We start from the raw sequence: 25,145 nt of genomic DNA, 5'->3' as shown, positions 1-25,145 counted from the left end.
GCAGTGAGAACCGGCAGTTAACATACTGAAGCCTGTGCCAGGCCCACCAGCCCCGGGACAAAGTGAGCTCCCGGCCTGGGCTTCCACAGACGGGAAACACCTGCTGCGGCTGCCTCGCAGGGCTGAGAACAGGAACAGCAGTGCAGCAGCAGCACACAGGCCGGCGCATGGGGCCACCCATACGCAGCAGTCTGCATGACCACGACTCTGCAGGCTTTCACCATTCCCATTCCCACCTGGGCGGCTGCTGTTCTATCTACATGGCCATCAGCAGAGGCCTAACATGTACATGTGCTGGGCGCCAGACGGCATGCTCTGAATTTACTGCTGTAAATGCACCAAGAGAAAACATGCTTAAACGTATGCAAACGTAGAGGTTCTTCTTATTAAAAAAGTAGAAGGAAGTAAGCTATGACAAAAACTAAGCAAGACTGTCCCAGTTGGGGATGGTCTGCATACACAGCCACAGGAGGTGAGTCACACCACCCCGCTGCAGGCTCTGCCCACCCAGAGCCTCAGTCCAGGCTCGCGGGAGGGTCACTGTGCTCTCACATGGGTTAAGAAGGCTGAGAACGAAATGACCAACAGCTCCGCGGGGAAAACGCTCTAATGGATCATTTGTGAGTTACCTAGCCATAGGTGGGCAAAATTAACCTTGGTGTGGACAAGAAATCTGCTGAGATGGAAAGGAAGGTCAGAACTCAGAGAGGCTGAGGGGGACAGAGCAGGGCTAAGAACGGAGTCCCAGGTGTGGAGAATAAGCCATACGCAGATGTCCACTATCCTCTCAGGATGGGGTCCACGATAAGACAGCATGGTGGAGCCCTTGGGTGTGAGGAGAAAGTGGAGAAATGGAAAAACTAAGTACCCCAGACTTTTCTTTAAAGATATTAAAAAGCTTCAACAATAACATTAAATCTATATTTGTAAACACACATTAAAATTTTTGTTGCTGGTGAATTAGTATTTAATGAAAAGTACTGTTTAAGGAAAATTATTGAAACAACTGAATACTGGAAAATGATTTTATCCTCCAATATTTCACACTTAGTCAAAATATGTATATTCACACCCACATAGAACCACTTGGTATTTGCTACGTAATAATTTTTCTCCCAGGTAATTACTCACCTTTAAAAGCTACACATGCCTACTATGCCCCGTGACATAGGAAACGCTGGACATTCTCTGCTTTACCATCACAGTTGTTTCTAAATTAAATCTGAAACGCTCTATTGTCATTATCTCAAGAACTGCTTTTGCCAGGGATGCCCCACCTTCACAGGTGTGGACACTCATCAGGGCTGTTTGGTATTGGTATCTAGACGCGGAGCTGGCAACGAAATTCCTGTTTCACTAATTACACTCTTTTCCAAAAGTTCACCCTGCCTGGTTGTCCAGGTAATTGCAATTAAGTCAGGAATCCGGTAATTAGAAACTCAAGCACCCTGCCAGGAGCGGTGCACGTCCTCCCGACGTGCCTTCAAGATCGGAGTCACCGGAAGGGCAGCACTGATGCGAACTGGCAGTGTGGATGTTAAGAGCAATTGCTGGAATGATCTCTCCCCTGGAAACTAAAGGAGCATCTCATTTAAACTCCTAAACGTACATGTGAATCCTAAAACACACCGTCAAACACAGAAGCACTGATATTCAAAAAAGATTGCAGTGGCCGAGCGTGGTGGCGCACGCTTGTAATCCCAGCATTTGGGAGGCTGAGACAGGAGGATCGCACAGGTTCCAAGCCAGCCTCAGCTACTCAGTGAGGCTCTCAGCAGCTTAGTGAGGCCTGTTTCCAAATAAAATATAAAATGGGTCTGGAAGTATAGCCCCAGAGGTAGAAAGCCCCTGGGTCCCACCCCCAGTACCACACACACACACACACACACACACACACACACACACACACACTGCAGTGTCTCTCACCAAGTCCTTCCCAGGTCAGGTAGGGGACGGAGGCCAGTGGGTATACTCAGGCAATGGAACTGGGGGGACTAAGGAAGCTGAGGGTCACTGGAATCTTACTAATCATTGCCAAGTCCAGAACTTTCCATAGTACCAAGCCCATGGAAAGCAATAAATAAACTAGTACCAGGGCTCTTCTTTGTCGTACTAATTTCAGAAAAGGCTTGTAAAATACAAAAATAACCTTTCTTTAACTTAACTATGTACTAATTTCCATGCTATGTTATTTTTAACGAACCTAATGTTATACTGTATACTACTGATATTTACAGACAAATTCATTATGTAATAAAGGCTTCAGACAAGAAACTAGAACACAAATCTCCTGTCTCCTAAACAATCTTCTTTAAGAACCATTGACTTAGTTTGTCTGACTCTTCATCTGATCCAAAACATTAGTTTTCTGGCTAATGGAGTCATTTCCTTGGCTTCTCTTACTCCCAACACCACATAAATCTATTATATAACAAGCTGCTCTAAATGACATGTAAAACCTTCATTTATATAATTTACAGTTTTCCAACAAGCACTTTTGCATTTTCTCATTTGATTCTAAAAGCTTTAAGATACACAACTAATCGATATAGTCTCCAAAGGCTTTTCTTAAGTCAATAGACACCATACACTGTTGATAAATGAATATATTGTTTTATATTTTTTTAAAAAAAACCCTTTATTTCTAAGGTGAGGGACCTTTGAACAAGGCGTCCCAGTTGCCTCAAGTCCACCGCCCCCAAGTCAAATGTATCTCTTCACCCCTGCCCTCTGAGAGGCTCCTCCATTCTTCCACAAGCTAAGCCAAATCCCCCGGAAGCCCCTCTGGCCCACACCCCACTGTACTTCCGGTGCGCCATAGTAACCCCTGCAACAGAGGGTCTAATGGACCTGTTTATCCAACTGCAGGGAATTTCCTATGCTGATGTCCTTGGACCTTGCATGGGTTGGAAAGCACAAAATCTGTACACATGACGCTGCCTGCACTGTGATCGGAGGCTTACTCCTGTTCAGCACCAAGCCATGAAGGAGGGGACCTTCACAGAGACCAGAATAAAGCAGGTCAACATCACGGCAGTGCACTCCTGGAATCCCAGCACTTGGGAGGCTGAGATAGAGGATCCCGCATTTGAGGCCAGCCTTGGCAACCTAGTGAGACTCTATTTAAAAATAAAAAAGGTATAGCTCAGAGGTAGATGCCTTGGTGTCCAATCCCCAGTATCATGAAAACAAAACAAAAACCCTCAAAATATTCTGCAAAAGAATGATTCATATCAACATTAGTGAATACTCTGGAAAATGAGAAAACCACCCTTTTATAGTTAACAGAGGAGTTGATAAAAATTTGATACATTTTCAAAATCTGAATAACTAAAAAAACCAGATTTCCTTTATGTCTGCCTATTTATACCTTTGGCTCTAAAGAATGGAATTCTGCCTTCTTCCCAAGAAGATCTGACACCAAGTACATAGACATTCCATTTCAAAGATAGTTTGGATTTTTTTCACATGCCATACTGTATCTGGGATAGATGCACAGAATTTGTAGAAAACAATATATATAATTATTTATTAAAAGTTTTAAAACTTGAATTTTATTCTCTTTTTATGCTCCAAAACAAATAGTAAAATGAACATAAATACAATGATTTCTAAAAATATTGTTAAGACATTTTTTTCCTTAGCATTTCAACTCTCTAAAACTCACTACGAATTAACAGAGCCTTCATTTTCTGTCATTAGCATGGCTGCAGACACCCATAAGATCCTGACCAGAGCCGGGTGTGGTGGTGAACACTTAGGTAACCCAGCATTCCAGAGGTTGGAAGGCAGCTTCAGCTACTTAGTGAAGCCCTTCTCAACTCAGTGAGACCCTGTTTCAAAAAAAAAAAAAAAAAAGAAGACTAAAAAAAACAAAAATAACAAGACTAAAAATGGTGGTGCACACTTGTAATTTCATCATCTGGGAGGCTGAGACTGGAGGATCGCAGTTCTTGGACAGCCTCAGCTACTTAGTGAGGCCCTTTGCAATTCAGTGAGACCCTGTTTCAAAATAAAGAATAATAATTAAAAAATGGGGCTGCAGGTGTAGCTTAGAGGTACAATGCCCCTGGGTTCCATCCCCAGTATTGCAAAACAAACAAGCAAACAAACAAACAAACAAAAAAACTAACCAAACATAACTACTGGAAGACAAGATTGAGACCACAGGAACTTTTCAACAAACACTAAGAAACTGAAAACAAGGCCCCCCAAACCTGTGACTACACAGGAAGCGTCTACAGTAAGAAATGACTTTTCTTGTTCCACCCCAAAGCCGCCAATGCCAAGAACACTAGACTAAAACTCTACATGATGGGTAGTTCTGCTAAACGAGCTGATCATTGGTTTTCCATGTTGGTTGTCAAACACACTCCATTATATCCCACTTTCATGTTTCCAGAACGGCATTAAAAAAAAAAAATGAGCATATATAGAAAAAAAAGCCTTTATCTCCCTAAACTCTGACGGCAATTGTGAGTCAGTAGCTATGGGAGGCAGAAGGTTCAGATGCCCCCAGAGTCCAGCTCCTGGTGGACACATCCTATGTAAGGCCCTCCCCTGGGTGCCCGCAGGCCTGTAAATATGACAGATAAACCCCTGGGCTTATGTCACTTCACAGAGCAGAAAGGATTTTGCTGATGTAATTAAGGTCCCTTATCAGTTGACTTTTAATTAATAAAAGCCGATTGTCCAAGGTGATTCTTTGGGAGTTGGGAGGAAACTGAATCCCATTCCTGCCTGCTGTAAAGTGATACAGAAGATCATGTACAGACAACTGCAAGTTATCTACAGGGACTTCTGGGCCCCTGGTTGGTGTGCAGCATGAACGTGGAACCTCAGAACTACAGCCAGGGGGGAATGAATTTTGCCAACCAGTGAGCGTAGAAGAAGACCCTGAACCTCAGGCGGGACCACAGACCTGACAATGTCTGTATCTCAACTTGTGGAGACTCTGATTTGTCCCATTATGGGCCTAGGCATCCCCAGGAACTGTGACAATCAGCAGGTATGGCTTTATCCTGCTGAACATGTTGCACTCTGTTACTCAGCATTCAAATGTATTCAGACACAGAGGGCAGGATTAAATAATTGTATGGCACATTAAAATAATAAATAGTAAGTATTAAAAATGTAAGCTGGTTGTATATTGCTTTATTCATATTAGTAGACAAGAAAATCCAGTCAAGATAGCCGGTCCATCTTCAACATGGCTAGCTCGCATTCTAAACTGCGGTACTTCCAACTGGTATATTTCAAGCTCATACAAACAGCATTTTGATGCAGTTGTTTTTTTGTACTTTGTTGTGTTTTATTTCTGTCCATTTAATTCTAAATTCCTTGAAATCAACTGCTTTGCATTTCCTCGGGTTTTTTTTTTTTTTTTTTTTTTTTTGAGTCCTGGGGATTGCACCCAGGGGCATTCTGTCTCTGATCTACACCCCCAGCCCTATTTTATTTTTCATTTGGACATAGAGTCTCACTGAATTGCTATAGTCTTCATTAAGTTGCTGTGGCTGGTTTCAAACCTGAGATCCTCCGGTCTCAGCCTTCCAAGTACAGGGATTATGGACGTGTACATGACGGGATTTTTTTAACTTCTAGTTTGCCTTACAAGATGTTCTGTAACATAGATACAAGTGTCTATTTTGGAAGTAAAAGAACACTGACAGAAAATATCTGTAAAGAATTTCACTGTGTTTCTGAAGACATACGCAAAAATAGGGCCGATTATATTGGAGGGATGCGCTCAGCACCCACCAAGCTTACTTGAGAGCCAGAGCGCTGCGTCTGGCCGAGGTGACTTGCTGGCCGCCCGGCGCGCTGGGTTCTAGTCTAGAAGGACCAGGACCATTCACCCACCCACCGAAAGCTTTGCCTGGCAAGTGCTGCTATTCTGGGCTAGATGAATCACGCAGGCTCCATATATACATATATCTGGATATATGAAGAACATTTCCTTCACTTTTCAAAAAAATACAACTTCTTCTATGCAACCTGTATTCCCACTGCTTCCTCACAGCTGGGAACATCTTCCTGCATCATAATTTGGTAAAGTAGAAAGTCTAGAAGTGGCAGTGTGTGCAAGGCCCGACCTCCAGTCTCCCCCAGGCCACTTGTGCAAAACTGTGTGTGCAAAGTAATTTCCCATTAAATATGCATGGCACCAGCCTCATCTAAGCAACTGATGCAGGTTACAACAAAACATTTTAAGATGATTTCTGAAAAAATATGGATACAAGAATACTTATGGGTATGACAAAAGGAAACAATACAAAAAGGGAAATACCACTTTTTCCTTAAAAATTTCCCCATGAAAATACTACTCCCCAACTCTGAGCTGAGGGCCTCCCACTGCACCTCTGCTCCTGCCCTGGGCTGTCTGTACTCTCTCACTCATTATATTACTCCATCCTCTTGGTACATACTCATTTTTTTTTTTTTGTCTTCCTCTACCTGCATTCATTGAAAGCTACACAGGTGTAAGAAATAGATTCTTCTAAACTAATATTCAAAATGTACACAGTCTAAAATTCAGAACTGTTGCATTTTACATTTCAGAATAAGGTATAATAGTGTGAATTTAAGATGATACAAATTACAAATATTGTCACCTAAAATAAAAACGATCCTTTTTATATTTTTGCTTCATATAAAAATCCCTTGCATATATTTATTCTGACTATTATTTACTGAACTCCAAATTGCATTTTTTGTTTGCATTTAGATTGATAAAGCAAGCTGCCTGGAAGATCTAGCTTCCTCGAGCTCATTTCTATCTGCTCTTTAGTTTAAGGCACATTTTCCTTTATTTCACTTCTCCACAAGCCATAAAAAAACTCATTTCTAATTCATCCGTTCGTTCAGCTTAACCTCTCTTCTCAGCAATTAAAGCACTCTGCACATCCCTCATCTATCACACAGCCAGCTAAATAATGCATTGCGTCCCCCGCTCATCTTTTATCATCCCAAATGACAGGTATTAGCATATCTCCCCAGTCAATTACAGTGCAGCAGAATAATCACAGCATAATTGGGCGAAAGCCACTCTAATCACCAGCCCTGCAAATGCGCAGAATAAAAACTGAGTGGCAGTTCAGACAGGCCTTGCTCTTGTCCATGACTCTAGCCAACAAGCCTGGCAGATCTCCATTTCTTTCCCTGGAGAACGTATCCTTTAGGGAGGTCAACTTCTCCACAAAACCTACGTAGAAGGAGAGAGTGCGTGCACAGACCAGTGGGAAGTGTTTACTGAGGGACACGGCATGCGTCTCGACCTCGTGTGCACGGGCTGGTTGCATGTACTATTAAACAGCACATCATACAGGCTTCCACCGCCAATCAGAAAGCCCAACATACTACACAGCACGTTACAGAGGTTTCCACTGCCAATCAGAAAATCCAACATAAAACAAGGTATTATTTTTACAAAAATCACTTATTTACTATCAAAACTTAACTCCTTCAAAGTCTCTACATGGTAAAGAAACGTCCTCTGCATTTCTAAAATGAGGATTTCTCAGTATCTAGCACAGGTAATGTTTTTTAAATTAATCATTAGCACAGGTAATATTTTTAAATTAACAACTTGTTATTTATATACTTCAGCAGCATTAAGTAACTTCTCAAAATTCACAATCGTATTAAGCAGAGCTAATATATTCAGAGGACTGAAAAGAAGCTTATACTTTTATAAGGAGATTAAAAATTAAATGAGACAAAAATAGGAATATACTGTTAAGAAACAAAAAATAGTTACAACAGAACTATAATTTTTGTTTTAATTCTCAGATGTTCAGGAAATGTTTTTAAAATTATTTTTAGAATACTACTTAAGACTTTATTGATTTTACCACATTTAATGTGCAACAGCCAATCTAAGCCTATTTATAATTCTCATTTTAAATAACATGCATTCATTTACTGTTTCACTTTCTATTTCCCTTTCCCTTCAATAAGAAACAAAAGTCATTCTGAAATGAAAATTTAATTTGTGGAGTGGTGGAGGTAGGTTAAGAGGCATTTCTTATAAAAATGTACGTGACTTCTTAGGAAGCAGTCAATTAAGTGCTTTAAACTGGCATCTCTACAGCTTGGGAGAAGGGAGAAATTTCCTGTATAATTTAACATATCCTGGCACGTGGCGAGAGTCCGGCCACTCCCTCTTCGCTCTCCTTGTCCTTTCCACGTGGCCTTCTAAGGTCATGCCCACAGCAGCAGCGCACTGCGCAGCTCACAGGAGGGCGGCCGAGGGGGCTCGGGGCTCTGCAGCCTGCGCCCAGCCGCGCACAATGGCCTTGCCGCCCGAGAGGGTGCTAATGAGTCTTGCTGTCCCGGCACATTGAGACACACACCACTGGCGTTGGCTGTGCACAAGCAAATACATCACACGGGCAAATTCCCTTACTTAGCAATTCCCTGCAATCCAGACACCAACAGAATTCAGAAGTATGAGACTGGACTATTCTGGCAACAAAGCAAACAAGATAATGATATTTATTATTACTTTTGCTTCGAATTTGTGAGATTTTTTTCAACTACAATTCTCTCAGACAATTCAGTCCTTTACTACACATACATGAGCACACTAAGGCAATAAAGCCGGGTCAAAAAGCCAACAAACAGTCAAAACAACCAGAATAAAAGCAGAATGTAATGCAGGGCGTGGTGGCGCACGCCTGTAATCCCAGCATTCCGGAGGCTGACACTGGAGGATCGCGGTTCGCGGACAGCCTCGGCTACTGCTTAGTGAGGCCCTCTGCAACTCAGTGAGATCCTGTTTCAAATTAAAGAATAAAAAATAGGGCAGGGGGTGTAGCTCAGAGGTCGAATGCCTGGGTTCCATCCCCAGACCCGCAAAAAAAACAAACATAACCCCCTAAAAAACAACAAAAACAACCCCCAAAAAATAAAAAGCAAAAAAGCAGAATTTAGACATAAAGAATAATCTTCCAGACTTTTCTCCCGCTTCCAAACTTGTCATTTTTGCGTTATGACATGTTTCGTTTGCATTATCACTTTAAGAACTCAGCGCCCATTTCCCAGGATGTATATTTTGCTTCTTCCCAACAAAATCTTAAGCAGCTTCAACAGTATTGATACGGTCGTGGTAACTCTATGGTAAGGAATTTTATCAACGAACCCGCAAATGTATCTCTAATTATAAGTGCACATTTCCAATGAAGGAGTCTTTAAAGGTGGGAAATGGAAGATAATGCATTTTTATTATTACTGGAAAATTAAGTCCTCAAAACAGTATGCCAAAATAATTATCCCTAGAGAAAAACAGGACAGTTCTAAATTATACAAGTAAATAAGCTTGCTTCCAGCCTAACACCTTGCTCCCTTAAAAGGACCACTTTTGAGATCCGCAGCACCTGAGGCCATGTTTAATTCCTAATATCTTCTTATAAAAACAGACAGAATCAAGCCGGGCATGGTGGTTCATGCTTGTAATCCCAGCATTCAGGAGGCTGATACCTGGAGGACTGCGGTTCACAGACAGCATCAGCTACTTAGTGAGGCCCTCTGCAACTCAGAGAGACCCGGTTTCAAAATAAAGAATAAAAAGTAGGGCAGGGGGTGGAGCTCGGAGGTCAAATGCCCCTGGGTTCCATCCCCAGACCCGCAAAAACAAAAAAAAAAAAACAAACAAAAACAAAAAAACCAGACAGAATCTGACAAAAATCTGAACTGTGCTGCAGTGTAGCCCCCCTCACCTTATCAACAGCACTAGGAAAGCAACTTCCCTGTACACGGACAGCCCACAGCCCAAGAACGTGCCACACAGTCCAGTCCTATGTCTACTGCCTGCCAGCGCGCAGCACCTGCCGGAACGTTTACTCTAGTAGAAATGGAGTTGCCATCACAATTTCAATAAGGTGATCACCACATAATTTTTGTTCTATATATAATGTCGAAGAATATGTCACATTACAGAGCTGGCTGGCCTATTGGCTAATTTCATATTAATTAGGTCTCACAAGTATCTTGAGATCATCACATAAGAGTACACACAAATCCATTCCAGTTGAGATGTGCAACTTTTTTTGGTGGTACTAGAGATTGAATTCAAAGGCACTCTACCCCTGATCTACATCCCCAGCTCAATTTTGTTTTTTTAAATCTGGGCACAAACCTGTGATCCTTCTCTCTCAGCCTTCCAAGTACTAGGATGCACTTTTTGTGTGTATGTATGGCACTGGGGATTGAACCCAGAAGCATACCACCACTGAGTTACACTATTTTATTTTTATTTTTGAAACAGAGTCTCACTAGGTTAATGAGAGTCTCCCTATTTGCTGAGGCTGTCCTGAAACCTGCAATTCTCCTGTCTCAGCCTCCTCGGTACTAGGATTACAAGCATGCAGCCACCCATGCCTGGCTAGAATGCAGTTTTAAATAAAATATTATTTTCACTATTAAATACAGATCTAAACAATTTAAAGGAGTCTTGAAATACAAGGCTCAATTATGTGAAGCTGCCAATGTTATACAAGTTTAAGTGGGATGATTCTGTTAAGAGTCAATACATCATATAGTTCCTGAATTTGGGAGGATTAAGAGCAAGCATTATTGTAATATTATATAAAGAGCACTTGCCTGGGAAGCTGTAACTTGGGTTTGTGTTCTATTGCCTGAGACAGGCAACTTTATCTCATAGCTTTCTTCATTGTAAAAAAATAAAAACCTGAGATTAATATTTTGGGTTACTTTTCCTTTGAGAAAATGATGAGAAATAACTAATAGAGAGTCAGTCAAGGATCTCTAAAGAAGTTGGAAAGGAGACAAAAGGTGGCAGAAAATAAAGTTCTTATATTTGGTTATCTCTTAAAATTTTTGCTTCCTTTCATTTAATAGGAAAATTTGTGGATGAAGAATACTTGTATTTTCCCCCCAAGATAATGATAATACATTAGACTAGTAAACATTAGCAGGAAGAATAATAAATGAAGATCGACTTAAAGGTTTGCCCTAATAAATACAGACAGCCTACTGAAATTAAAGACTGATAGAATCTTAGAAGAAATGTAGTGTATTTCGAAAACAATCTGCCAGCATTACACCTGGATTCAAATATAGAGAGGCCTGCTTAACAGCTAGTCGTGTAGTTTTAATTGCCAATTATCAGGTGAAGACAGCTATTCCATATTTAATCCAAATCCAGAAATTATATAAGATACCAAGAGTTCTTAAATGCCTACCCATGCTACTCAAGACTTCCACCAGTAAATCTGCTGTATCTCTCTTAACTGAATGCATTTTAGCTGTCAGAGTCTTCTATCTTTTTCTTTTTTGGTGTATGTGTGTGGTTCTGGGGATTGAGCTCAGAGGCATTCTACCTTTGAGCTCCACCCTCAGCCTGATTTTTATTGCTTATTTGGAAAGAGGGTCTCACTAGATTAATACAGAGTCTCACTACGTGCTGAGGCTGTCCTCAAACCTGTGACACTCCTGTCCGAGCCTCCCGAGCACTGGGGTGACAGGCGTGTGCACCACACCCAACTACAGTCTTCTGTTTTCTAAGTTTTATATTCATCTAGTCCTCGAAGGCAGAGTGGAGGGGGAAGCTAAATTACCATTGAAAAGATAAACACAGCAAACAAAGCTTCACCAAAATATTACAGGTTAATAAAAATAAAACATTCCCCAAAATTTTCCTAAATAAGGATAAAGTAAATTTGTTTAAAATCAAACATGCAAGTGTTTGAACCACCAGCAGATGGCAGAAGCAGAGGCTGGGAAATTCTAGAACAAAAGAAGCACACAACCCAACATGGATTCCCAGATCACTAATGAGAGCGGCCCCCACTGCTTCCTTTATGGGAAAACAACATATCCTTTTGCCTTATCAATATATATTCTATCATTCTAACTTAGTTGTCATGACTAATAAAGAATAAATTTAGTCCTTTACTTTCCTAGGAATATAAACAGATTTATATAATTAAAATTATAAAAATAAGTCCTTACTATTACAAAAAATGAGTTCATAAGATTATGAACTCCAAAAGAAAAATAGCTGCTGGTTTCAGTTCAGCGACATTGTTACCTTAAACATACTTTCACTAAGTTATAGTCACATACACTTAAAGAGTAAGCAAAGTGCACTAGAAAATATACTCTGGAAAGATTTTAGGAACAGGAAAGAATTAGAGTTGATGTAAGCTTTAGATTAAAGAAAAATAGACTTGCTTAAAAACAGAAAACAAATACAAGTTTTGCTGTGGTATCATTCATAAAAAGCAGACCCATTTTAATAGGTAGAATCATACAACGCTCATCTAAACATGCTAAGTCTGAAATGCTATATTGGGAGCCCCCAGGCACAACCCCAGGCAAATCAATGAATAAATGACCCATTGCAAGTGTTTCCACTGGAAGGATGCCTAAATTCATTACTCTGTTTAAAACTTTTCTACTCTGCAAATCTAATGGGACGTGTCAACCTTATTATGGCTTGTATTTCTTTACTGAATAAGTATCTCTTTGCTTTACAGCATGTCACTAGAACAGCAAATTCTTTTTGACCTCTATTTCTATAGTTCCTAAATTTTTAGTCAATTAAAAAACATGGTGGCCAGGCGTGGTGGCGCATGCTTGTAATCCCAGTACTTGGGAGGCTGAGACAAGAGGATCAGGGTTCGCGGCCAGCCTCAGCTACTTAAGTGAGGCCCTCCACAATTTAGTGAGACCTTGTTTCAAAGTAAAGAAAACAAAATAGGGCTGGGGTGTATGTCAGAGGTCAAATGCCCCTGGGTTCCAGCTCGGAGGTCAAGTGCCCCGGGTTCCAGCTTGGAGGTCAAGTGCCCCGGGTTCCAGCTCAGTGCCATAGAAGAACATGACACCTTTATTTTCTAAACCAGCTCTGGACAAAAGAACTTATTGTGAAGATGGAAAAGCTCTCTAAAAGCACCGTGCCTGGCTCGAGCTATTGAAATGAGGCTAGTCGTGAAGACATGATTTCAATTGTTTAAATTTACACAGCCACACAGGGCTGGCAACAGCACAGTTCCAGAAATACCAAAATGTGTAGTGAGGACTGACTCTGGCGGGCAGACTCCGGGATGACACTTGAGATGCAGAACGGACTGAGAAGCAGCGCGCTTTCTGCACCCCTGAGGCTGGCACCCGCCAAGGTAGGCTGGCCGGAGGAAGAGGGCGCAGGCCTCTGGCCTTCCTCCAGGCCTGGCCGAGGGTCCAGGCAGAGCTGCCGACACTGTTCTGTTGTGTTTCCTTCTCAACCTTGGTGACAAGCAGGCAGACACTACACTACATCAAGGAGGAGAAGAGAAGGATAGGTGATTTCATGACGGTCAGATGTCAAACAACCAGAGTGGGCCTGACTGACATCAGTCACTGTCAAATACCATCCCCAGGCTATAGAATGCTCCACAATAAAAATATTTTATTGAAAAACAAATTTTACTTTTTATTTTGTTTGAAAATTTACAGATTACTAATCTCTTTGTTATTCATAATTTTTATAACTCAAATTGGAATCCTATTGCATTCTGTAAAACACAACAGATAGGTTCAGATAATACAACTGAATCAAAGAAGAACGTGTACTTATAACCAAAATTTATATCTTTCCTTGGACTGAGCCTTGGCAAAATATCATTCTACAAATTGTGTCCAGAGCATAAGGTTGATGGAAACAAGCGTTTACTATTCTTGCCACCGTGTTTCTAGTACCAAACATGTAACATGTGTATCCAGGCAGCAGAATGTAAAGCTGAACAATGGAATCTGTGACCACAGCTGCAGAACTTGATTTACGTGCATGTTTAAGTAAGATAAATTGGGACCAACTAGGTTTCAGCGTCAATTATGCCCACTCAACAGCTTCAATAAGCATTACCCATCAATAGTTCTTCCTTCTGGTGCGCTCTACAGAACTTCAATATAAAATGCCAAGTGAGCTAGGTGTAGTGGTGCGTGCCTGCACTCCCAGTACGTAGGAGGCTGATACAGGAAGATCGCTGGCTCTAGGCCAGCCTCAGCAAGTAGTGAGAGTCTTATCAACCTAGTGAAACCTTGTTTCAAAAATAAAAATAAAATAGGGCTTGGGTAGAGCTTGGAGGTGGAATGCCCCTGTGTTCAATTCCCAGTACCACTAAAATAACTAACCAACCAAATAAACTCAAGTCAGCACATTCGCCCAGGTTCTAGAGAATCCTCGAGGAAGAGCGTAGAATAGGGAAGAATGCGGCAGGAGTGTGGGGGCACTTCACTTTAGTTATTATATATCAGTAGAACTCTTGAGTGATCATAACTTGTTTGTTATTAACCAAGTGTGAGTAGATAGGAATATAACAAGCTGGACACAATGGAGTCTCTAAGTATATAATCTTGCTGGGATCATAACATTACATAGTGGAGCTGGGCTGGGCCACATTATGCTGTCTCCATATACAACAGAAAATGAAAATGAGGTGTCGGAAGAGAAAGTCTAAAGGAGCTGCATGGGGAAGAAAGTGCCGCTGGCTCCAAAGGGGGCGTGGAAGGCCTGCGCCCAGCAGCGTGGAGGGGAAGGGCGGAGGCTGGGGCTGGAGAGGAGGCCTGGTTGTGAGCTGCAGAGCTGAAGGAATGCATTCTGGGAAAGCCTGAGATGTAGGTTGGGCCAAGAGGGAGGAAAGGCACGGTGTACTGGGGAACCAGGACAGGTGGGGACCAGAGGACCAGTTTGAACATTGAAGTAATTTTTCTCTAAGACATCTAATTATTTCCCTAGTTGTTTTTAACCAAGACATGGATTAAAGGTAATATATGAGGTCAAACAAATTTAGGATTTGCTTTAAAATCTCCTTTATCTTAGATTCTTTTGCTTACTTTTCTATTTTATAGCAATAAATCTCAGGTGCCTCAAACACATACTAAAAATTATTGACAAAAGAGAATAAAAGAGATAGAGAAAAAGAAAAAATAATGTACCACCATAAAAGCAGCAGCAGAAGCTGTATTTTGGACTTTAAATATTATGAGGTAAAACAGTGAGTGCCAGCTCCCAGCAGTGAGTTGCACAACTCTGGGGACAAGGGACCTGTGGCTTCTGGCCTTCTCATCCAGACCCAGCCACAGCATTCTGGGGCTTCCTCCTGGGATCCGCATTTTAGGACTTCAAGGAATAGCGGTTTCAGGAAAAGATGGAAAGAAAGAAACGCAGAGAATACAGGAAGGAAGAAACACAAAGAAGAGTGGGTCCTGAAGAAGGCTCGGAGGAGAGAGCTGAGTGCTGCGTGCAGCCTGCGGCTCCCGGAGGGCGCTCTGGAACAGCGGCAGCGGAAGGGCGGTGGCTCTGTGGATACCAGCAGCCCCACACTGCACCACTTTCCTCTCGCTTGTTATTTTAAGGTTAACATAACATGTTTACCTTTGATCCTCCTCATGGTTCATCCAAATTGACTTCTCCATAAATATTTTTCATGATAAGTTTATTATAAAACTGGGCAGAAAATTCAGGCTTTTTTTTGTCCAAAGAACATGTCAGCCAAAATAGTCTATTGAATTATTTTTTTTTTTTTATTTATGGGATTCTGATTGCCATTTAAAATTAGAAGATGGGTAAAGAAGACAATGAACTGATAACATATAATGCATATTTCTGTCCATGCACGCTTCAAAAAAGAAGCCTTTAAATATCATTATCATTAGGCCGGGCGTGGTGGCGCACGCTTGTAATCCCCGCGCTTGGGAGGCAGAGACAGGAGGATCGCGCAGGTTCGAAGCTAGCCGCGTGCGCTGGCTTAGGAGACCCTGTTTCCAAATAAAAATGTAAAAATAGGTCTGGGAGTGTAGCCCGGAGATAGAAGGGCTTCCAGGAACCCCAGTACCACCAAAAATAAAAAATAAAAAAAATTAAAAAAATAAATATCATTATCATTTTGTACTGGATACTGAACTCAGGGGCATTCTGCCTCTGAGTTACACCCCAGGCATTTTCATTTTTTAATTTTGAAACGGGGTCTTACCAAGTTGCTCTGGGTGCCCTTGAACCTATTGTCTCAGCCTGCCAAGTATTGGGATTACAGACAAGTGCCAACACACCCAGCCTTGAACATTTTTCCAATAATCAAATTATATTATTGCCAAATAAGTAAGTGCTAAGGATTTCCTCCAGGAAATACACTGTACTGAGCAAGAGATACGTGTTTGAGTATTAGACTTAGCTTTATGCATGTCCATTCATTCTGCAAGATATTTAAGAATCTGTTCTGGTATAGGAGGGAAAGATGCCACGGGAAAACTCAATGGAGTACTTAGTATACGCCATGGAACAGTGATGAGCCCATAGAATTCTAAGTCTAGTAAAATAATAAAATGGAACTTGTGTGAAAGGATTTAAGAAGAGCCAAATATTTCTCATTAGATTGGCTTTAAAATATTACCCTCAATCAGCCCTAGTAGTCATTAGCTTTAAAATATTACCCTTAATCAGCCCTAATAGTCATAATACTTTTGCATGGATACAAAACTGGTTTCCTGGGTTGTAGTTTCACTACATTCATTCAGGAGAATAGGTTGTTTGGACCTCTGGGTTCAACATATATTTTCATCCTTTTCCAGAGAGACTACAGAAATTGCTTCAGTCTGAAGACTGTGTCAACCCAGAAAACTTTACTTTGGATTAGGAGAAGGCAAAGCACGAAAGTAGAGAAGAAATGCTAGAGAAGGAATGGGAGGGGTAAAGGAAGACATCATTGCAAGGATTAGAGAGATTCATGGGGCAGATACAACATTGGGAAGGACCTATTCACTCACCAAAAGGGCGTGTTACCAGGAAGCCAGATAGTTCAGTTATTTTACCCAAGCAATTATAAAAAAAGAAAGGTCAATTGTGAATGTGTTATAATACCTGACCAATCCTGAGTACCTGGGTGGACCTTTAAAAAAACTAGTTAATTTTTGGAATTAAAAATTTTACTTGCTAGCCAGGCATGGTGTCGCACGCTTGTAATCCCAGCATTCGGGAGGCTGAGACCGGAGGACACAGTTTGCAGACAGCCTCAGCTACTTAGTGAGGCCCTTTACAACTTAGTGAGACCAGATTTCAAATAAAAAAATAAAAAATAGGGCAGGAGGTGTAGCTCAGAGGTTAAATGCCCCTGGATCCCATCCTTAGACCCACAAAAAAGAAAAAAGAAATATATATATATATATATATTGCTGATATTCAGACAAAACAATAAAAAATGTCAAATTTGTTACAAATAGATGTATCTTTTTTCTACAGACCCACAAAAGTGAAAAGCACCTAATATTTTGAAAATAATTGGATTGGCTGGAAAAAGTTTTAGATTGTTGTCTATAAAAACTGAATTTAAGGGTACAAAAACGGCCTGCTAGACCCACCACAGACGGAGGTGGCGCTCCTCGCCTCCCTTGACTCGCTGCATACGCAGGACGGATGGACTATGAAGTCAGGTCCACAAGAACCGACCCTAGAAGTTTATCAAATGCAAAATGAATACTGTGCATGTACCCTGGGTGATAGATAAAAAGCAAAAAATTCAGAAATGACCACAGTCAAATACTGTGAAATTGCTTTAGCTATATTTAGAATTCATCATTTCTTTTTGTAATTTCCAACATAGAAATACAAAAACATATTAAGATATGAACTGGGCTCTATCAAATATTTATAAAGTATGAATATGTCTTATATATATGATATAAAGTCTTGCTAAGTTTGTATCCTCCAAATTGTTTTGACTTTGGTAGTATTTTATTTTATTTATTTTTCGGTGGTACTGGGGTTCCCGGAAGCCCTTCTACCTCTGGGCTACACTCCCAGACCTATTTATATTTTTGAAACAGGATCTCTTACACCAGCGTGGCTGGCTTTGAACCTGTGCGATCCTCCTGTGTCCGCCTCCCAAGCGCGGGGATTACAAGCGTGCACACCATGCCCGGCCTTGACTTTGGTAGTATTTTAGTAGCCATTGATCTGTCATTACAGCATGCCTACTGCGCTTTTAAAACATCAAGTACATTATAGAACGGCGAGCAGAGACGTTGATAACTATCAATAGACCATTTAAAGTGGTGCCAAAGATGCAGTACCTCAGTGAGCCAGGAAGAGGGTCCCCCAAGCTGGTGTCGAACGCTCCCACCAACCTCCCTCCACTCCTAAACTCGTGGTTTTCCAAGCAGTGGTTGGCACCTGCTCCACACGCTGTATTCCTATAGCACTGTATGAAAACCAAATCAGCGGGGTGTGGTGGCGTATGCTTGTCATCCCCGCGCTTGGGAGGCGGAGACAGGAGCATCGCGCTGGTTCGAAGCCAGCCGCACTGGCTCAAGAGACCCTGTTTCCAAATAAAAATATATATATAAAACAGGTCTGGGAGTGTAGCCCGGAGTAGAAGGGCTTCCAGGAACCCCAGTACAACCAAAAAGAAAAAAAAAAGAAAACAAAAACACACTTTCTAATATGTACTTCCTTCTATTTACTTACATGACATAAAAAATGGAAAACACATAAACACAAGCATCTCATAAAGGACACAAGTCTGGATATTTAAAATTCTAAAAAGTCTCCTCTGGTGTTCTCTGTCAAGTGACATTACATATTCACTGGTCTCATCCCCAACAGCCCACCTGCGGCAGCAACAGCGAGCAGGCCCGCAGACTGACGTCCCAAGCATGCGTCCTCTTTGCTCGGACTCTGCCGGCTCAGGACACGTGGCTCTCACCTGCGCCAGTCAATAGCCCTTGACAGATCCTTGTCCCATCCATCCTTCCAAGCATGGCCAAAGTCATCTGTCTAAACTGCAATCTGACCACTGCCTAGAGTTTAATCTTTTAATAGCTTCTCGTTCTCTATAGGATAAATTACCTTTAACCTCTCTGACCCCAAATCATGCCACACAGGCAGAATTTAACTACTTTTAGTTACCGCTGATATTTTCATAGTGCTCTTACCCCCAATAGCTCTCATTTCTCCTGCCTTGCTTTCTTGTCTCGATATAACCCAAATCCTACAAACTCAGCCCAGGACCAGCTCTTTAGAAAGCCTTCCCCTCTACCCCACTCCTTCATACGCTTGGCCATAGTATAAAGAATCCTAGCATGGAGACAAGCCCACTGCAGGACAGCACATCTGTTTATAAGTCTTTCTCTACCCACTCACTGTGGGCTCCTTAAGGGACAGCTGGGTTTAACCTGGTTGTAACTGGGCCAGCAGGGTCAACGCTGAGAGGGGAAGATGCAGAAGCCAGGCCACTAAACGCGAGCTGTGAACTGACTGCGTAGGATGCTCTAGCCTCCGCCAACATTTCCACTTCCCCGTCTGGAGAAGATATTTCCTTAAGTCTTGCTCCTGCTCCCTGGATAAATCAGATTTAAAAGTCAATGGCTACTAAATCAAACTCTTGGTTTCCTGTTCTATTTTTCAAACCTTCCACAACAAAGAAAAGAAGCAAGGAAAAATAATGTCAAGACTAAGTCTCATTTCAATCACAATCAAAGGGAAACCTTAACGAGAAAATTTTGAAACTTCAGGATTTTATTAATGACCAAATGCTCCCAAATGGAGCCCTCCAACCCACCCGGGGCCAAAGGAACCCCACACCATGAACTGCCAGACTACACACCTTGAGTCCAAGGGCTGCATCCTCCGAGGCCAAGACTTCAACCTGAAATCCTAAGGAAAAACCTAATTTGGGCCCTGACAAGAACTGCCTGGGGCTAGCCACAGAAGCAGAGCCGAGGAGGCCGCTCAGCAATGTCTGCTGCTAGGGTGGAGAGACGGGAGTCCTCGCGGCCGCTGTGGGTGGGATCCACCTGCCCCAGGAGAGCAAGGCGGGTCCTTCCCCGAGTCTGGAGAGGACTCTGACCTTTCCAGCCAGGCGGCGCGGGAAGCCAGGCTCACTGGGGAGGCAGTTTCGCTCCGCTGGTGGGCCTGCTAGTAGTTGCTTGCCCTGCTCGGATCAGAGTGGGCAGTGCTGAATCTCTGGAATGTTGCAGAGCAAGAGATCCTGAAAGCAGTGCTCCGGAAATGGCAGCAGAGTCTACGCAACAAGTTGAGAACGATGGCAAAACTTAAAGCTGGCTGCCAGTCTTGTGCGTTCGAAGACAGAGCCCATTAACATGAACTAAAAAAGCTGCGTGGAACAAGACATGCATTGATAATTACTGTTTTTTAAACATAATTATTCAGTCTGGTGTATAAAGCTTTTAGCTCTGACTGCTACAAAGAGCCAATACATGATAGAAGAGTGTGAGCACGAAGACGGCGGAACAAATGTGAACCTGTGGGAGAGTCCTGGGAGGCGAGGCTGGCAGGAGGGGCTGGAGCCAGCGCCCCAGAGGGTCTGAGCCCTCCCAGAACCAGGCACCGTGCTGTGTTTACGCAGACGGCACAGAGGTCTGACCGATGTATCTTTCTACAAAACAAAATCAGATTCTTCCCTTGGGGGACAGAAATACAGAAATGAAGATAACTCCAGTTAGACTGCCATGCTGTGGGAAAGTAGAGGTTAAAAAGAAGACACTGCTGCCGGGTGTGGTGGTGGACGCTGGGAATCCCACCATTCCGGAGTGAGACAGGAGGATCGGAGTTCCCAGACAGCCTCAGCTACTTATAAGGTGAGGCCGTTTGCAACTCAGTGAGACCCTGTTCCAAAATAAAGAAAAAAAAAACAGGGCTGGGGGTGTAGCTCTGAGGTAGAATGCCCCTGGGTCCCATCCCCAGTAACATAAAAACAACAACAACAACAACAACAACAACAAAAATTGCTAGTGAAATTGCTACTGAAAGTGAGGCCCGCTCTGTGTCCCTTACTCAGTACTGACGCGCACACACATGCAGACACGCACAGACACGCACAGACATGCACACATGCACACTGCTGAAAGGCTGATGCAGAGTGCAAAGCGGGCTCCGGCATGGACTGAGAAGATGAGCAGCCGCATGTTGATGAAAACCATATGTTGCTGATACCAAATATGATTTGCTGATACCAAATATGATTTTAGGCTAAAGACTGCAATGTTGCATCAACTACAGTGGAAAATCATTATAAGATTCACTGACAGCATTTCTGTTTACACTTCCATTTCCAAAGCTAACTGTTAGATTTAGAAACAAGCCTTATTATAGACTTTTAGTTTAAGAAAAGAAAACAAAGAAGCGATTTGCATTTTACATATGATCGAATTTCTCAAGTCCTGTCGTCCACAATTACTAGGTTAGTAACCTCAAATGTGTTTTTTAAATTTCGGGGTACTGGGGATTGAATACAGGGACATTATACCTCCAATCAACACTCCCAGCCCTTTTTCATCAAAAGTTGAAAATATAACGTTGAAAATTATTTTTGTTTTGAAACAGGGCCTCATTAAGTTGCTTAGGCTGGCTTTGAACTTGTAATCCGTCTCAGCCTCCCAAGTACTGGATTACAGGTATGCATCACCACATCCAGCTTATCCTCAGATATTTTATAATTAAAGATTAAAAACTTTAGTTAAAAGGAAAGCACAAACAAATTTGCTGAACTTTACTGTTAACATTATGACATTTGCTTGTCAATTATACACACTAATTATAACGACATATCTCAGTCACTAACCACCGCATTAAGTCCTGATGAAGATATGTGTTAAGATATATACATTTTTAAACATATTAAAATTTAAACAGGCAAAAACACCTAAAGAGTTCTGAATTTTTTTTAACATATTCTGAAAAGTCGAGGTAGCAAGAAAACTTAGTGCCAAATAGAAATCTATTTAAAGATAGGAATTTACTATGTTTGACAACTACAGGTGATAGCAAAGCAAAGCTGTCAGTGCAGATTAGAACTCTCCGGTGTTCATCTCTGCTGAGAAGCAAGGCCCGCATGGGGGCCGAGGGCCAAGGGGGCCGAGGGCCAAGGGAGATCGCACGGCGCCCGCAACACTCCACGCAGGACCCCATCTCCAGCAGATCTCAGAAGTGTTCTGAGAGTCCTAGGTGGCATACTTTTAAAACAAGTGTGCCCTACTTCAGTATCTTTTACATTATTTGTGTAAGATTTTAATTTCCATACCTATAGAAAAAGAAAAAAAAAACTACCTGATCCTAAAAATATGTGATCAACATCGATTTATTCTTAAAGGAATGTAAGTGCCCTGCAAAGGTTCTCCTGTTTTGTCTAAGGGTGCATTTCACCTAGGTTGGAAGGAATCCCCCTCTAGTGGGAGTCAGGGGGTACTTCACCTTCACATAATTCCCAGGTAGGAGTCTTTAAACATATCAACAGAAACCAGCCAGGCCCTTTTTGCTCCTTTTGCCATAACTTTTAAATATTTTAAAATAAAAGTTGATAATTACTTTGCATTTCACAAGCCCAAATTGCCATTAATTCATAAAAGTTATGAGTGCATCTGTGTTAATCTGATGGGACTTAAGTTAATAGCCAACCAACATCGTCGAATTTAATTTGACCATGCAGTAATCACAATTTCAGGTTAAAACTGTACAAATGGAAAAGTTAATACAATCTCAGTAGAAAGACGATGACAAACTGGTAGATAGGGGATTGATATCGAAATGTTAATTTTTTGCTTTCACTAAATCATCATATATCTGATCTAAATTTCTCAAAAGAAACACCCTTACAATTCATTAATAAATAATTTGGGATATCGATTACATACAACTTTTGTGCTTAATGTTATAAGTTAGTCAAACTGATGACTTTCATTACTCCATAGATTCCCAGAGTTGATGCCTGGCAGGAGGAGCGGTGGGCAGGCAGTCATGGGTGCTCGTGGGGGCGAACGGGCAAGAGAAGCACCCGGGGAAGCGGGTGATTTTCTTTCTGCAAAGAGGGTGGTAAGCCCATGAGTTTGGAAATCTATGCATTACACAATTTAAAAACAATTTCAGAAACAGATGAGATTATAAATGGTGCCATCATTTTCCTTTTTATAAACTTCAGATTGGGGAGACTTACAGTTAGTTGGTGATACACAGAATCAGAAAAAAAAAAAAAAATGAGTAACAAGTTTTACCAAAGATAAAAGTGTAAAATAATGGCCAGTGTTTTCCTTTGCCACAGATGTTACCACGAATGTAAAGATAAGTCTGAATACTCTGCGTAACTCTGAATACTCTGATGAGAAACATCTTCCCTGGGGCAGAAAACTTCCACAGGGCTCCTTCAAGTCAGGGTGTGAGGGGACAAGAGACAAAGTGGAAGAAACATAGTGCCTGCAGAGGCAAGGCCTTCCTGTTCAATCACGAGTTCAAATCGCGCTACAACCGACATGCAACGCAGGTGCCCTAGCGGGTGGCACCTGGAAGGAATTCTGAAGCACCTCAAGTGGAGCAGATGCACTCAGCAGCTCAGCCACCGGCCCTCTCAACGCCGTCTTCCCGAGTCCCTGCCACCAACTCAAAATAACAATCACAACTGCCAATCATTTCAGTAACTAAACTGGGGGGAATTGAACTAAAAAAAATTTCGAAGTAGGGCTGGGTACAGTGGCACATTCTTGGAAGGCCAAGACAGGGGGATCTCAGGTTCAAGGCCAGTCTCAGCAAATGAGACCTTGTTTCAAAATAAAATGAAAACATAAAGAGGGCTGGAAGTGTGGCTTGGAGGCAGAAGGCCCCTAGATTAACTCCTAGTGCTCCAAACTCTGAGAAGTAGAGCTGGTTATCATTTATTTATTTATTTATTTATTTTTTTACTTTCAAAGCCTTTTCCATTTTTACCTGTAAAGCACACTGAAAGTACGAACAATACTAATTTCAGCATTATCATTAAAATAAAACAATGCTAAAACTGTGCTGCATTTAAGTTCTTTTTATTCTAATATCAGGATCACAATAACGCCCATTTATAATCCTGTATAAAGAACCCTCCTCATAATTAAAGGAATGCAAATAAAAAGTACATTACTCACCTTTCTCACAACAGATTACCAAAGATTAAAATTTTTGATAAAATAATACTGATAAGAATGCATTTTGGAATGAAGTACAATTTGGCAGTTACCTACCAAAATGTACATTAACGCTATTAACTCAAGAATCTGATAGATGTTGAGAACAAAATAAAGATTTGCAAGAAGGTTTACGGATTTGCCTCTAATAGTGAAAAACTGAAAACTAAAATGTCCATCAACAAGAGAGTGTTGAAAAAATTACTACACAGCAAGACATAAATCTTATCCTGTTGTTACAAAGATCTAGGGACAGTGTGGCGGGGTGCCTGTGGTCTCAGCTATTTCAGAGGTTGAGGGCGGAGGTTGACTTGAGCCCAGTAGCTGGCAGCAGAGCTGGGCAGGGAAAATGGAGGACAGAGGAGGGAGGGAGTGGAGAGCAAGGTAACTATGTTTATGTAGATGGGATACATTTCTCAGATACACTATCAGGTAAAAAGAATCAAGAACAGCCAGGCTGGTGGCGCATGCTCTTATATCCAGCATTTGGGAGGCTGAGACAGGAGGACTGTGGTTCCCAGACAGCGTCAGCTACTTAGTGAGGCTTTTTGCAACTCAGTGAGACTGTTTTAAAATAAAGAATAAAAAATAGAAAGGCCGGGCGTGGTGGCGCACGCTTGTAATACCAGCATTTGGGAGGCGGACAGCCTCAGCTATTTAAGTGAGGCCCTTCGCAACTCAGTGAGACCCTGTTTCAAAAATAAAAAGACTAAAAAATAGAGCTGGGGGTGTAGCTCAGAGGTACAAAAACCCCTGGATTCCATCCCTGGTACCATAAAAAAATAAAATAAAATTAAGAAAATATATAAAAATAAGTAAAAGCAATTGTGTAAAGTAAGTCAATAACATCATTAAAAGCTAATCAATGCCAATAATAATCATGGGAATATAAGTACATGCCTGCTCTTCTAAGTTGGTAAAAACTAAAAATATAGTAGTCAAGGCTTGTGTGTTCAGTAAGCAGACTCCCCAGCACCTGTGAAAGGTATGCAAATAAAAAAACATTCCAGTGTACATCAGGACCCTCGAGCACACTCAGAAATCTGCCAGAGAAATCTATTTTTTTGGGGGGTGGTGGTGGTGGTACTGGGGTTCTTGAAAACCCTTCTACCTCCTGGCTACACTTCCAGACCTATTGTTTATACTTTTTTTTATTTGGAAATAGGGTCTCTTAAGCCAGCACGGCTGGCTTCGAACCTGCGCAATCC

General features: G+C 41.7%; 1 protein-coding gene across 3 annotated transcripts in view; it reads right to left on the bottom strand.

Moving 5' to 3' along the window:
• Positions 1-25,145, bottom strand: part of ARID1B (AT-rich interaction domain 1B) — a 404,291-nt gene that overhangs the window by 137,533 nt on the left and 241,613 nt on the right. Inside the window, exon 5 of one of the 3 annotated variants that reach the window (XM_080700338.1) lies at positions 19,599-19,640. The exons of the other annotated variants lie outside the window; for them this stretch is intronic. Coding sequence (XP_080556464.1) covers positions 19,599-19,640 — 42 coding nt within the window. The remainder of the gene's footprint in view (positions 1-19,598; positions 19,641-25,145) is intronic. 3 annotated transcript variants of the gene reach the window in all.

Source organism: Muscardinus avellanarius (genome assembly GCF_963383645.1).
Source record: "Muscardinus avellanarius genome assembly, chromosome: 8".
Lineage (NCBI taxonomy): Eukaryota > Metazoa > Chordata > Mammalia > Rodentia > Gliridae > Muscardinus > Muscardinus avellanarius.
This window is presented reverse-complemented; position numbering and strand designations above follow the sequence as displayed.